The sequence below is a fragment of the Haliotis rubra genome, unplaced genomic scaffold (genome assembly GCF_003918875.1).
Source record: "Haliotis rubra isolate DU_JTF1 unplaced genomic scaffold, ASM391887v1 Scf108, whole genome shotgun sequence".
NCBI classification, from domain to species: domain Eukaryota; kingdom Metazoa; phylum Mollusca; class Gastropoda; order Lepetellida; family Haliotidae; genus Haliotis; species Haliotis rubra.
This window is the reverse complement of record NW_025764981.1, coordinates 429,462-443,844: the sequence shown is the minus strand read 5'-3', so window position 1 is coordinate 443,844 and position 14,383 is coordinate 429,462. Positions and strand designations below refer to the sequence as shown.

General features: G+C 37.7%; 1 protein-coding gene across 1 annotated transcript; it reads right to left on the bottom strand.

The window, feature by feature from the left end:
- Positions 1 to 10,983: 10,983 nt before the first annotated feature.
- LOC124281016 (sodium- and chloride-dependent glycine transporter 1-like) lies at positions 10,984 to 13,067 on the bottom strand. The gene is made up of 3 exons (XM_046717032.1): positions 12,880 to 13,067; positions 11,696 to 11,866; positions 10,984 to 11,299 (listed from the first exon to the last, which is right to left on the bottom strand). The coding sequence occupies exons 1-3, from the start codon at positions 12,946 to 12,948 to the stop codon at positions 11,198 to 11,200; spliced, it is 342 nt and encodes a 113-aa protein (XP_046572988.1). The 5' UTR covers positions 12,949 to 13,067; the 3' UTR covers positions 10,984 to 11,197.
- Between the last annotated feature and the right edge of the window lie 1,316 nt (positions 13,068 to 14,383).

Here is a 14,383-nt window from a genome sequence, read left to right as displayed (position 1 = left end):
TGTTACAAGTCAGAGAACTGATTCTATCGCATGCATCATCAGTATGAACATGACAGAGACGTCTATGATCTAATCTCGCGTACATGTATAGAATTCCATACTGAATAAAACATGAAGTCAAATATACACATTCATAAACGAATAACTATTAGTTTATATAACCGAATGTTGAATTGCTAATTTGACGCATATCCTGTAGGAAGTAGGAGGCTGCCTTAGAAACACGGCCGCCAGCAACCAGTCAGTAATAAAATATCATGTTCCTGCCACCACCAGGTTTGAAATGCACCCCCTCCAACCTAAACAAGAACCCATGTCCTTTATGACAATAATACATTAGCATACCTCATTCACTTAGGAAACTAACGGGTAAGAATTTGTCTTCAGCAACCCATGCTTGTCGTAAGTGGCGATCAACCGGATCAGGTGGTCAGGCTCGCTGACTTGGTCGACAAATGTCATCGTATCCCATTTGCGTAGGTCGATGCTCATGCTGTTGATCACTGGGTTGTCGGGTCCCGACTCGATGATATACAGACCGGTCCCTACTATAGTGATCTACCTTCAGTTGTTGGTGATTTATAGCCCGGTTTTTATATTACATTGTCCTGTATTGAAATACATGTTTTATGCTTACAAGCTTTTTCATTTTCTATCTGTGATAGCCTAGTTGTTTTACTGTCCTTTGTTGACAGATTTTACAAAATAAATTTTCTTTATCATTACAGTATATATTGTTATAGTCACGATATGGCTCCAATACTGCCAATGTGACTCTAAATCTTAACTCACTCACTCACTCTCGTATACAGACCGCCGCCATATAGCTGGAATATTGCAGAGTGCGGCGTTAAACAACAAACCAACCAATCAGGAATAAAATGAACCTTTACGTATGTTTAGATCAAATAGGCCGGTGATTTAGTCGCAGCTGATGACTACATACAAGAAATAGTATTTTAAGTATTTCTGTCTAATTTGATACCGACCCAAAGAATACACCCTCAAAGAAATTGCTCTTGAATGGAATATACATACAAATCAAACAACAACTTGTCGTGAAGAATGAGGACAATTTTATTGATATTCAACTTCTTTTTTCTTCATAGGCGACGTTTCGACATATAGATTCTAATGTCGTTGTCAAGCAAGTGGTACATGAGTAGTGCTTTTGGGTGATATATACAGGAGATATTTGCACAATGTATGAGGGATGAGGCGAAAATGAATTGTTTTTACAATAGAAGAGGTTGATAACACAGAAGCTATTCATGATTAAGTAGGTTGACAGGAAACCAGTAAAGAAGATGTACATGGTTGTATACATACGCGATTAAGGGTGTTGATGGGCAGCCAGTAGGGAATGGTGTACATAGGTTGATATAAGAGATAAAGAGGCTGTTGGGAAGCCAGTAGTGAAGTGATATTACACAAGGGATAGTGTACAATGGTTGAGTGGATTACATGAAATTAATTTGCAAGTGATAGGCCTTGGGGATGAAATATCCTTCATCTCTGTTGATAGCAAGGTAAATCTTCTTTATGTGGACCGCTTCAAGTAGTTTTCGGGATTTGAAGTCAGCCTGGTTCCTTTCGATGACCTTGGTGGTTTTCCAACTGATGTTGTGGTTAGGGTTGGCTTTCAGGTGGTCAGCTATGGCGGATTTAGAGTCTTTGTTTCTGATTTAAACAATATTTATTCATTATTAAATGAACGGATTGGTAAACAGGCTATAAGCCTATAGAAATACCTCCGAATACAATGCGATGGGAAACATTTTATATACATTCATCATTACAGACAAGAGAACACACCATTTGAGGAGTAAAAGACTTAATGAAAAAGACAGTAGTATAATTAATCAATTAGGTAAAAAATCGTTTTGTTAAGGTAAAATAGTCATGTACAGATTTTACAATATTTTCATTGATTTCGTCAGAATATGAGTAACTTCCACATAGTACAGATTGAATATTAAAACCATTTATGTAATAGAAACACTGCGATCGAATTGTATTAAACTTTGACAGATAAATAGAAAATGAATGGCATCTTCATAATGATGGCCACAAGTGCAAGTAGACGTATTTTGAAGAAAACGGTCAAATTTATGTGCGTTTAAGTCACTACAGCCAAGTCTTAACTTACAATGAATTATTTGATTAAAATCTATTACCAGTGTTTCTGAAGACATGATGTACGTTGGATGAGACATTTCGATCAAAGTGTTTCCTGAACATGGCAACGGAATCTATGTTTCTTGTATCATTATCTAACTTGTTCCACTCCATCACAGAGGATGGTAAAAACGATTTTTTATATGTTTCTGTACGACATAATGGTACTTGAAGCATATTACTAGATCTAGATCCATATGTGGATACAGAGGATATGTTTATTGGAATTAGATCTGATAAATACTTTGAAGTTTTATTATGGAACATTTTATGAAATACATACATTTGGTGGTTTTACGACGTTCCTTTAATGATGAAAACCAGTTTCATGGTAGATTTTGGAATGACAAACTCCTCTAACTGATCCACATATGTTTCTTAAAGCATCTAAGGAAGTTTTTCTAACAATAACTCTTTGAGTTTGTGTACAGTTAATCCAAATATAATCACAATAGTCAAAAAGTGGTAAAACAAATGAACTATACAGGGTTTGAGGGTTTTCCTCTGAAGGCGGTATTTCAGACTTCTTAAACAATTGATCATAGGACTGACTTTAGAAATAATATCATCTATATGTATATTCCAGTTGCCATCACTTTGTAAAAGTCAGCCCCAGATGTTTATGAGTGTCAACAGACTTTATCGGTATATCATTCATTATAAGATCTTGGCATTGATGTTACTGTTTGCTTTCTAGAAAAAATGATAGATTCAGTTTTATTGGGATTAAAGTTTACTTTCCATGCCTGGGCCCATTTCGCTATTATTTCTAAATCATCGTTTAACATATTGGAAGATACCATAGGGTCATCAATTATCACATATAAGGATGTATCATCGGCAAATAATTTAATATTACACTGTATATCTTCAACAATATCATTGATATAAACCAAAAGAGTAAAGGTCCTAGGACTGATCCCCTGAGGTACGCCAGCTTCAATTGATTTAACATTTGACTTATACCCATTTATTACTGTAAACTGTTTACTATTATTTAGATAACTTTCAAACCATAATAAAAGAGATCCGCGAATTCCACTAGCCCATAACTTATGCAAAGACCCTTGTGCCAAACCCTATCGAACGCTTTACTTATATCGCAGAATACAGCGCGTACCTCCTTGCCACTATCCATCGCCTTAGCTATATAGTCATACAAATGAGTGAGCTTGGTATGACGTAGAATCACCAGTCGTGAAACCTGACTGTAATGAAGTAATAGTTCCATTATCTAGAAAAAAAATTTGACACATATTTAAAAACACACTTCTCAAACACTTTTGAAAGACAACTAGTAAGTGAAACCGGTCGATAATTAGTATAATCATGAACATTATTTTTCTTATAAATTGGAACAACGGATGAACATTTCCATATATCTGGAAATTGAGAAGAAGACAAAGAAATATCAAACAGGTTACAAAGTGGAATAGACAATTGTTCAGCTAAACATTTTAAGACACGATTGCTAAGATGATCTGGACCAGTTGCTTTAGTGACATCAAGCGACAGTAAAATATCCCTTACTTCAACGCTTTGTAATCTTATATCAGTGAGACAATTTTCCACGTTAATATCAGAATATAAATTAACATCATCAGAAGAACTGTTAACCGCTGCCATACTCACAAAAGTAGTCATTAAAATATTTGCTTTCTCGATATCATCTTCATAAGCAACACCATTGTGTTCAATGTGTGGAAATATCTTAGCTTTATCTGTTTTTTCTTAAGATAATGTTTAACAATCCGCCACCAAGATTTTACTACCATGTTCTGTATTGACAACATTATCAAGTTTTTTTCAACATACAATGACTTACTTTACGTATCATCTCTGAGATAAGCTTATTTCGACTTTTTCTAAATTTTTCCCAATCATTAGGCAAGTTACTACGTTTAGCCTTTCTATGAATTCTATTTTTACGCATAATTTTTCTTATAAATCCGTTCATCCACGGAGCATCATTTGGACGAATCACAACAGTTTTATTTGGAATATTTGATTTACATAAGTCTATTAATGTATTAACAAATTTTGAAGCAATGGCATCAACATCATCATTTTGTGTAAGAAAATCCCAATTAACATCAGCCACATTTTGCCGAAAGGAATTTATATCAATATTATCGTAATTATAAATGAATCTTGAATAGGCTTCTTTCATCTGTTTAATAGATTTCAGCGACACGCTAACTGAACAATGGTCACTGCAGAATGGGGAGTAACATCCGAGGAATTTACAATATCAGGACACGATACAAATATTAGGTCAATAAGTGTTCTTGATTGTTGAGTAATACGTGTCGCCTCATTTATCAGTTGCGTCATGCCATAAATTGTCTTAATACGTTCAATGTTAGGATCTATTCTATTCAACGAATTAGCATTGAAGTCCCCAAGTACTATAGTCTTAATATTAGTATCTATCGCTAAGCCTATTGATTCTTCAATCAGATTCCAGTAGTGGGAACTAGTATTTACACGATAAAACGTACCGACAACATAACTCTTGTTTTTACACGTGATCTGTGCCCACACTGCCTCTAGTCCTGGAAGTTGTAAGTCAGGCCTATGCTTACAGTAAATAAAGTCTTTCACATAAACCTACCCCACCTCCCTAGTTTGTCTATCATTACGAAATGGCGGATGAAACCCAGGCATAAGAATGTCATAATTTGAAATACCATCATGCAACCAAAGTTTCTGATATACATATAACATCATATTTATGAAGTTCTGCGTAAACTAAGTCTACTTTATCAGTAAGACTACAAACGTTAGTATGTACAATACTTAAATCTGAGTTAACTGGTCCCGGGTTAGGGTGAATATCTCCACAACAGAGTAGTAATAATAGAGCTATCTGAATACCCCTGACCCCAAGTGTACAGACTAACATCACCAAATAATAAGTAGATGTGTCTATTTTACCATGTTCTTTATTTAGGGACTTTACAGTGATATACCCCGATTCTCAGCCGGTATATTGAGATGTCAACCCCCATCTAATAATCTTAAAAGTGACATATTTGTGAGAAAAGGGGTACATACACATGTAAGTCATTATATGTCAGATGTACTTGTGTAAAGATGTTTTAATCACAAGATGTTCCTCAGTGTGCGTTTTATGTTCTGCAATGATGAAAGGCATGTAGGGGTGAGAATGATTTGTCAAATAATTTATAGTAAGAACATGTCTAATATTTTGTTAGAACAAAACAAGAAAAGAAAGGGAAAATAATGAGATAGAAACCTTCTATCATTATAAAGCACGGTAAGAAGACAAGGAGAGCTAGGAAAACCCAACACCGGTGAAGTATGTAAAATTATCCCATGAATATTTGAAGCTGTATCCCATTAACACAAATGTATCCCTGGATGTTCACATTCATAACAGAACCTGAATGCTTCATACTATATTCTATTACTGCTAGGATAACCAATAAGACAAAGCTAAACAAACCAAATCAAATCAAATATATTATCTTCATAAATAAACAATAAAACCGTATTTTCAAACAACACAATAGCTTCAACATTCTTATTCAGTATTGAATGTATTGACGGCATAACACAGAGTACAGTAGATGATTTCAAACTTCTTCAAGAATAGCAATCGCAGAATAAGACACTCAGTATCAAAATGTCACTGTCAAACAACACTGTATCGCTGACTGCACGATCATCTCGCGTCTCACATGTAGCTCGATAGGCATGTCTTATAGAGGCACTGTTCTCATTGGTTACTTTTAGAGGCCAAAGTTCAAAGTCCATTGCCTTACATCACGACTGGCCAATCATCGGGAAGCACGTAATGTTTACAACCACGCTGTTTACAAATTATAGCACGTGGTCGGAGTACTCATCTGTGTTTATACACTCATCAACAACTTACATGCTATCATCATCATCATCATCTTCAAGATCAGTGTACTCACGTAGTTGGCGTGAGTCATAGGATAGACGAATCTTCACTTTGAGCCGCAACGACTCGATAAGCTGCTCAAACTGGGGTCGTTTAGTGATCAACACGACGCTGTCGTCCAGCTTGACGAATATAGTGCCGTCCCTGACCCACGTTCCGGCAAGTCGCTTCTTCGCCACGAGTGTTCGTGCCTCAGATGCGAGACGCGATCGCTCCTTCGTAAGGTCATCATTAATGAAAACCTTTGGTTTTCTGCCTTTGAGTTTAGTAATGTTTTTCATCAACTCACGTTTTTCCTATGAGATATGAACCTGACTATGATAGGACGACTTCTATTGCCGGTATACTTTGTCTGATCCCCAGTCCTGTGACTCCTGTCTATGTCGTCCACACTCAGCTCCACACCCATGTCGTCTGCCAGTTTACAGACGATTTCATCTGTGTTCTCTCCCCGATCTGCTACGGTCTCTTTGTTTCTTACTGAAGCCTGGGCCCACTTGCACAGAGCAATATTAGTGCTACAATTATTGTAAATCCTTAAGATCGCGATCTTAGGCTTCGGCTACAATTGCCATCCACTTGCACAAAGCGATTGTAGGCTAAGATCATTGTAAGTTACTATCGAAACTTGTAAGTTGCTAAGATCATTGTAGTCTGTGACACGTTCACGTTAGTGTCTATTTCACGCAAATAATCAGCTTTACGTTTGGAGATTGCTTTTATATTGCATAAAACTGTGTGGTTCGCCTCGACATTTCAACAACACGGATAATACACAGCCGAGCTTGGATACATAGTTATTTGCTGTAGTGAACACGGAACTATCAAGTCCATATCACAAAGTACTATTCCCACCCGATTCAATGTTGGGTAAGTGTGAAACAACATACCTTTTAGATAATCAAGGAAAGGATACCACCGAATGGTGTCCGCGTGCGATTAACAATGGCCGTGACCTTTTCATTAACTCAAGAGCAGATCATTTTAGTCTATACGCAAGATGGGAGTGGTTTCCCTGGCATATGCCGTTGCCGTAGTCTGTCATGCCCAATCTCAGAGCTCTTGAAACATATATTTCTTTTCGGTCAAGGAGTAATTTTGTCTTAGTTTATCATGAAAGTAACCTACAATTAGATTTAAGGTAACGTGAAAATGAAGTTTCTTTCTCATCCATAAATCTGAAATTAAATTATGTTTCAAAAGAATTTCACTTTTAGAAACGTATTTATCAACGCAATAGGGTTATATCATTAATATACTGTGAATAGGTATTTAACAACTTCTATCTCGAAATATTATTTAATATTCGTATTTCCCTATCATGCATTCTTTACAACACTTCTGAAGCAATCTCACATTTTCTTTTTGTAAGAAAACTATACTTCTAGGATATATTTTGGATTTTACCCTACCGCCCCTAAAATCCCCCGGACAATAACCATTGGCAAATCATACAACTAGGTGTTATATCATAAGGAAATATTGATTATATTTGATGTTTTAATTTTCATAATTATTAACCACTAAATCTTGACCAAATGTATTTTTTCGTAGTTCAGTATTTTCACAAAACGTCATGGGTAGGTACATGTATTTCTGTGGTTGCAATATCACATTCTCAGTTCATAAATCAAGACAGTTAAAATGTAGAAAAATTTATGCTATCGTCCACGTAATCGTTTCCTTCAAAGATTTCTAGGAATTTTTCATGAAAATTCTTCAAGGTGCGATTGAGGGAGGTATGTATTGTGTGCAGGGACCAGTATCACTTTATATTTGCGGAGCATGCTATGCGCACTTGCAGACAACTGTACGCAGGAGTCGAGTTTAAGAAATTCGTACCTCCACCGTTGAAGAGTTCGATCTTAGCTAAGATCGCGATCTTAACTCCATGCCGTCTTACAATCGCTCTAAGATCGGCTTTGTGCAAGCAGATTGGGGCAATTGTATGTTGATTGTAAAGTTGATTGTAGGGGCCTAAGATTGATTGTAACTAAGATTTCTTCTGTGCAAGTTGGCCCTGGTGTTCTTTGATAATAATGGTCTGGAGGTTTCACCAATGTAGGATTCGCTGCAGTCGCATTCTATCTGGTAGACGACACCTGCGGGATCTGGCTTCTTTGCCGGGGTGGGTCTGCCTGTGGCCTGCAGGAGGTTCTGTATGGTGTTGCCGCTTTGGAAGATGACATCAGTGTTGGCTTGCTGCTTAATGAGTCGTCGGATGTGATGTCTAGAATGCCAATCAAAGGAGAAAACTTGAGTGGAAGAAGTCATCTGCCACCACAAAGTGAACGCTGATCAGTGCCTCCCGTACGGATGTTCGTGAAGTAAGTGGAGCGCCAACTCAACCTCAAGGAGTTTAGTCGGAGCATCACATAATTTAACACTTATGCATATGGATTACAGATAGATGCTGTGTGTAGATACTGAACATTATGTGTGCGGGTTATGCACAAATTAACGAGGGGTCCAATTGATTTACCTTGTTGTATGCTGACGTTGTGGACTGATGGTGGTGAAGAGGCATATGTGTATGTAGAAGCGGGGCGGTGGATTAGCCTTGTGTTTAAAGTGTCCGTTTGTCACGCTGAAGACCGGGATTCGATTCCAGATAATGTGTGAGGCCCATTTCTGGTGTCTCCCGTCGTGAGAGTGCTGGAATATTGCTAAAGGCGGTGTAAAACTATACTCACTTTATGTAGAAGTATAAATATACAACGTCAGTGAAAAGGAATCCCCGTTCCATTCCATCCTCAGGAACAAATTTCTCCTCCTGAGAGGGCACGTAAGTCCCCAAACTTTTAAAGTAAATTTAAAACTTACAAGGACTTTAAGCGTAGAATTTTCGTGATTTTTTAATTTTGGCTACATTTGACTACAATTGCCAGCGGCTGAAGGGATGATGTAAATCCAGCTTGGGTCCATGTAGGCAGCAAAGATATTATACGTCCTCATAGTCCCTAGTATGGTGATCAACCTTCAGTTGTTGGTGGGTATAGCCCGGTTTCTATACTGTATTGTTGTCTGTAGTGATTTATTATTTTAATTATGATAGCGTACTAGTTTTAAAATAAGAGCTGTGGTAGCCTAGTATTTTTACTGCCCTTCGATGACAGTTTTTTACGTTCTAAATTTATTGATTTTGATATTGATTTAAATTGGTCTCGTCACGATATGGCTGCCGATGTGACGCTAAATATTAACTCACTCACTCAGAAATAATTCCGTTTGGTGTAAAAGGAGGGAATTAGCTATGAAAACTATATGAATGGATCACTGAAAATCAGTGATGACACCAGGTGTTCGCGACAAGCGTAAACATGTCTTGTCCTACCCATTTACACAATTTGACTTAAAAGGGAATTTGTGTATGCCTGACGCTTCACAGCATAGCTCCTACCATGTGACGCCGGCCATTAAACAAAACAGACAAGTGATCGTTGACGGGAAGAATCTATAGCTAGTCGGGTGTAAACGAATAAATTAAACAAATAATTAGAGAATACTAACAAATAAATTTTACATACGAAAACTGAACAAAACGAAAATATCCAATAGATATTATTTGGTACAGATTCTTGTCATAACTACACAAAGTAACATGAGTGGTCATTGGATTCACAGTGTTATGTCTGCTTGATAGTGGTTCTTACAATAGTTAAAAGTTAATATGTTTAGACTTGACCAAGAGTAATCTGGAAGCGTCCGGAACACCACAAATTAATGTAGCTCAGTAAAGACTTTTCTGAAAGTTTTTTCAAGTAGATACAGGGGAATGAAGAAATGTCCAGTCGTTTCTTCAGGAATCGCAATTTCGATATATCACAAAATTATTTGTCGCAGTGTTTTATCATTTTACTCTGATATTGTCTGAAAGGAACAAATGGAGGCGTGTGTTAGCAAACCTTTTACGGAATAAGTATATCTCAAAAAGTCTTAACTAGTCAAATTGGCAAATATGATAACTTTGGCATCGCATTACGTGTGGCTGAGGACGATGTCCAGAACGTTGGCTTGATAAAGACATTTTGGATGATGATGCTTTGGCTTTAATTGAAGGAAAATGGCGTTTCGTTTTGTTTTGTTGTGTTTGTTTGTGTTTAACGCCGGCTATATGACGGTTGTCTGTGAATAATGGAGTCTGGACCAGACCATCCAGTAACTGACGTCATAAGCATCGATCTATGCAATTGGGATAGAATGACAGGCATCAAACATTATTTCTGCATATTTTCATTCAACGGAAAAGCAACGGAAATCCACTAAATCTGGCCAATATGCTCCACACTGAAGCGCATATTGCGGATGTGTCGTCTCCTTGAGCAAGCGATTTTGATTGAAATATGTCTTGCGTTTAGGGTGGATGGTTACCGGTAGAATGAACTGTGACTAATCTTAACTTGTAACACCTCAGTTTTGTTTAATGCTACACCGAAAGCATAGAATGAACATCGCACGCGCACTGATCCTTTGTTTGGGGTAAACATTGTGTTAATAGCGCTTTGAACAGACTTCAAAGGATGCACAATAGCAAATAACAGAATTCTCCATGTAATAGTAGGTATTCTTTGGTGACATATTCGTATTCGAGGAATCTGTTGTTTCTCTTTCAGATGCATTCTCTAGGTACTGACGAAGCCACCGTTATGTCGTGATACAGCACTTGTGTGTGTCTGTGGTCAGATGTAAATACCTTGTGAATCATGTAAACGCCACGTCGCTAATGCCCCAAAGGCAATTCTACTTCAGGAGATCAATGTTTCAGAGCCATACATGGTTATGGTGCATGTTTTAAACTTCCTAAAATGGAGATCACGATTTCGTTGTCTCAGGAAACAACTGTCTGTCACGGGATATTTGTCACTTTATCTGCTTATATTTGTATGCAGAAAACAATTTTAATAATCTCTTTAGATTTCCTTTATGGTGTTATGATAATAAATGTTATAGCAAGCAGTCAACACAGACAACAACGTTGAAGGTTATCAAAATGACAGCATTACACATATCCAGTACAAATGAGAATACGAGGACAAATCTAAAACGACTTTTGTCACAAATATTTGGACACGCCGAGAGTTTTCCTCCTCAGGTGGAAAGTTTGATCATTGGTTGTAAAACTTCAATGAATTCTTCTTCTGGAGATGATCGACTCCAATATTCATTGGGCCTGAGAGATTTCTTCAGTTTCTGAAATGTGTCGATGATGGAAAATATTTTGATCAAATAATCCTTTACTTAATAGTAACAAAGGCACGATCCTTATATTATTAAAACGATGACAATCCATTATGCAGTCATAGTGTTCTTGAATCACTATGCTATCAAATAGTGATGATACAAACTACAATATAGTTAACATAATGTTGTGTACTTTTGACATTACTACAATATTCTGTGCGTTCACCAAGGCAGTTGCAGTGTGTTTATTATATTTAAAGGTCCTATATCTCACATATTGTTATCTGTCAATACTGTTTTTGTGTCAGCTGCTGACATACGCACCTCATAGTATACACCAACTGAATTATCATTTCAAGCAGTGTACTTGAGCTATGTTCATTCGAGCGTTTGAGTTGAGTTTACCTCTTTCATGGTTGCCCCTGGAGTGTTGTAAACCGTCCATATGAAAACAATCGGAAACGGCAGGAGTGATGAAAAGGATATGAGCCACCCAACAGCTGTTGCCCAGGTGGGGTAGATGTAGTCCCCGTACTTTGGGGGTCGGTAGGAGTAGAAGGAGTAGCAGCAGATCACCTGGTACAACAGTTGGAGTGTAACACAAACACACAGTCAACCTATGATTTTCAACCCTGGAAGATCCGGGTTAGATCGGATACATGTATAGAATTCCATACTGAATAAAACATGAAGTCAAATATACACATTCATAAACGAATAACTATTAGTTTATATAACCGAATGTTGAATTGCTAATTTGACGCATATCCTGTAGGAAGTATAGGAGGCTGCCTTAGAAACACGGCCGCCAGCAACGAAAGTCAGTAATAAAATATCATGTTCCTGCCACCACCAGGTTTGAAATGCACCCCGTCCAACCTAAACAAGAACCCATCTCCTTTTTGCCAATAATACATTAGCATACCTTATTCACTTAGAAAACTAACGGGTAAGAATTTGTCTTTAGCAACCAATGCTTATCGTAAAGGGCGACTAACGGGATCGGGTGGTCAGGCTCGCTGACTTGGTTGGCATATGTCATCGTATCCGAATTGCGTAGATCGATGCTCATGGTGTTGATCACTGGATTGTCTGGTCCAGGCCCGATTATTTACAGACCGACACCATGCAGCTGCAATATTGCTGAGTGTGGCGTTTAACAACAATCAGCCAACCATTCTTATGTCGTTTGAATTGCACGACACAAATGAGGTTAGCGTAGATATCATCACGTTAGTTGCTCCCCTTAAGCGTTGCATTTTCCCTGTGGTGTATCAGAAAACATACGGTAAATCGGGTCCAGCAAAGCTACGTGGGTCGTAAGAGGGTTGCATGGATCGGTACTCAGTGGTTCCATGTCATCATAAACAGTAGTTGGCATTATAGTGCTTTTTCTCCGCTTTACTAAAGAGCTCGCAATAATGTTTTCGTCACATATAGCTGATAAGAGAAAACATCTTGTCAGCAGAAATGTTTTATGGAGCCTGCTGTAACCATTTTCACTGACTATTCGATATGTGTTAACATGACAATATTGTATGGTGCCTAACAATTTCTTTAAGAAGCTTTAGAAGTCAGGAATTACTTACCACAAGAAATAGAGGACACACAAACTTGAAACTTATGACCATGACCTGAGGTATCGTCTTTCCCCACATCGTACAGATGTCCTCCTGAAACCTCTTTATTCCTTCAAGGGAAAGTCATCATGAATTACCATTCACATATCTGTTACAAACACAATATTAGCGTAATGAACACAAAGCCAGAGATAACATGTTCGCATATACCATGGGAAAAGGAACACTTTTGTATGAACAGACAACTTACAATAAAGATGTCTGACATATCAATCACAAGAAGATGTCTATCCATAAAAAGATGTACACTGAAACCATAGGCGGATCCAGAGGGGGTGGGGTTGGGGGGTGGGGGTGGAATGTGTGCAGGGGTGCGCACCCACCCTTTTGTGCTGAAAGTTTGGTAAATGACCATGGAAACTCGGGTGAAAATGAAGTGTGCACCCCTCCTTTTCTCAATAGTGTGCACACACACACACACACACACACACACACACACACACACACACACACACACACACACACTTGCTCAAAAAGCTGTATCCGCCCCTGGAAACGTTGCATCTATTACAATAAAGAAGTTGCTTATCCTTAAAAAATGCTCCTCTTCATCATACCAGTTTCAAACTGCCACTTAAAGAAGGTACTTTATGGGGATTTGTACTGGATGTGGATTACAACAATCAATGCCTTGAGTTCCAAAACGCGTCATGGTAGACATGGGATACATTTCCAAAGTTGACATACCAATCAGAACAACGATGTCCGATGCAGTTCCTGATTTTGACATTTACCAAGTGTTCCCATGTATTTCAGGTGGACGAACTACTCCCCTTTGTATGTGTTTGCTACTGAGGTCACAAGTGGGACCGAACATGTTCATTGTACCTCACACCTAATATCATCACCGTTTGAATTATGAATGTGTCGCATCACATGTGTATGATAATGTCGTAATAGTAGAGTAGATTCTCATTTAGAAAATATATCTCCTGACTATCCAACGGTACTGTCGCTTTTCTACTTGATAGGTGTCTGAAGTTTGAATAATAGCCCAAATTAAATGCTACTGGGTATTTTTAAAAGTACGCTTGTGGCTGTAGCATGTATACACTAAACGCCAAAAGATACGTTTCCCTCCTACCTTTATGAATTACCTACTATTAAAAACGCTCAAATGCATTCATATTTAGGTGAAATGCATCTTTTTCAGAAGAGGTATATTGTCGTATTTTCGACCATGCCGAAATAAACCAATGACAGTGATTTAGATGTCCAAAAGAAAGGTTGAAATAAACACAGGACCTAAAACCGGATAGTACACCATTGAAATAAACGTAAATACATTACGAAATACATGCTATGACCAGATTTACGTATGTTTCCAGATATTTCCTAACTTCAGGCATATATTTCATAATGAATGAATGAATGAATCTCTTTATTTCCTCCAGATTATATTCCGAAGATCATTATAAACATGCACATGAAATATTTACAGCAACATAATCAC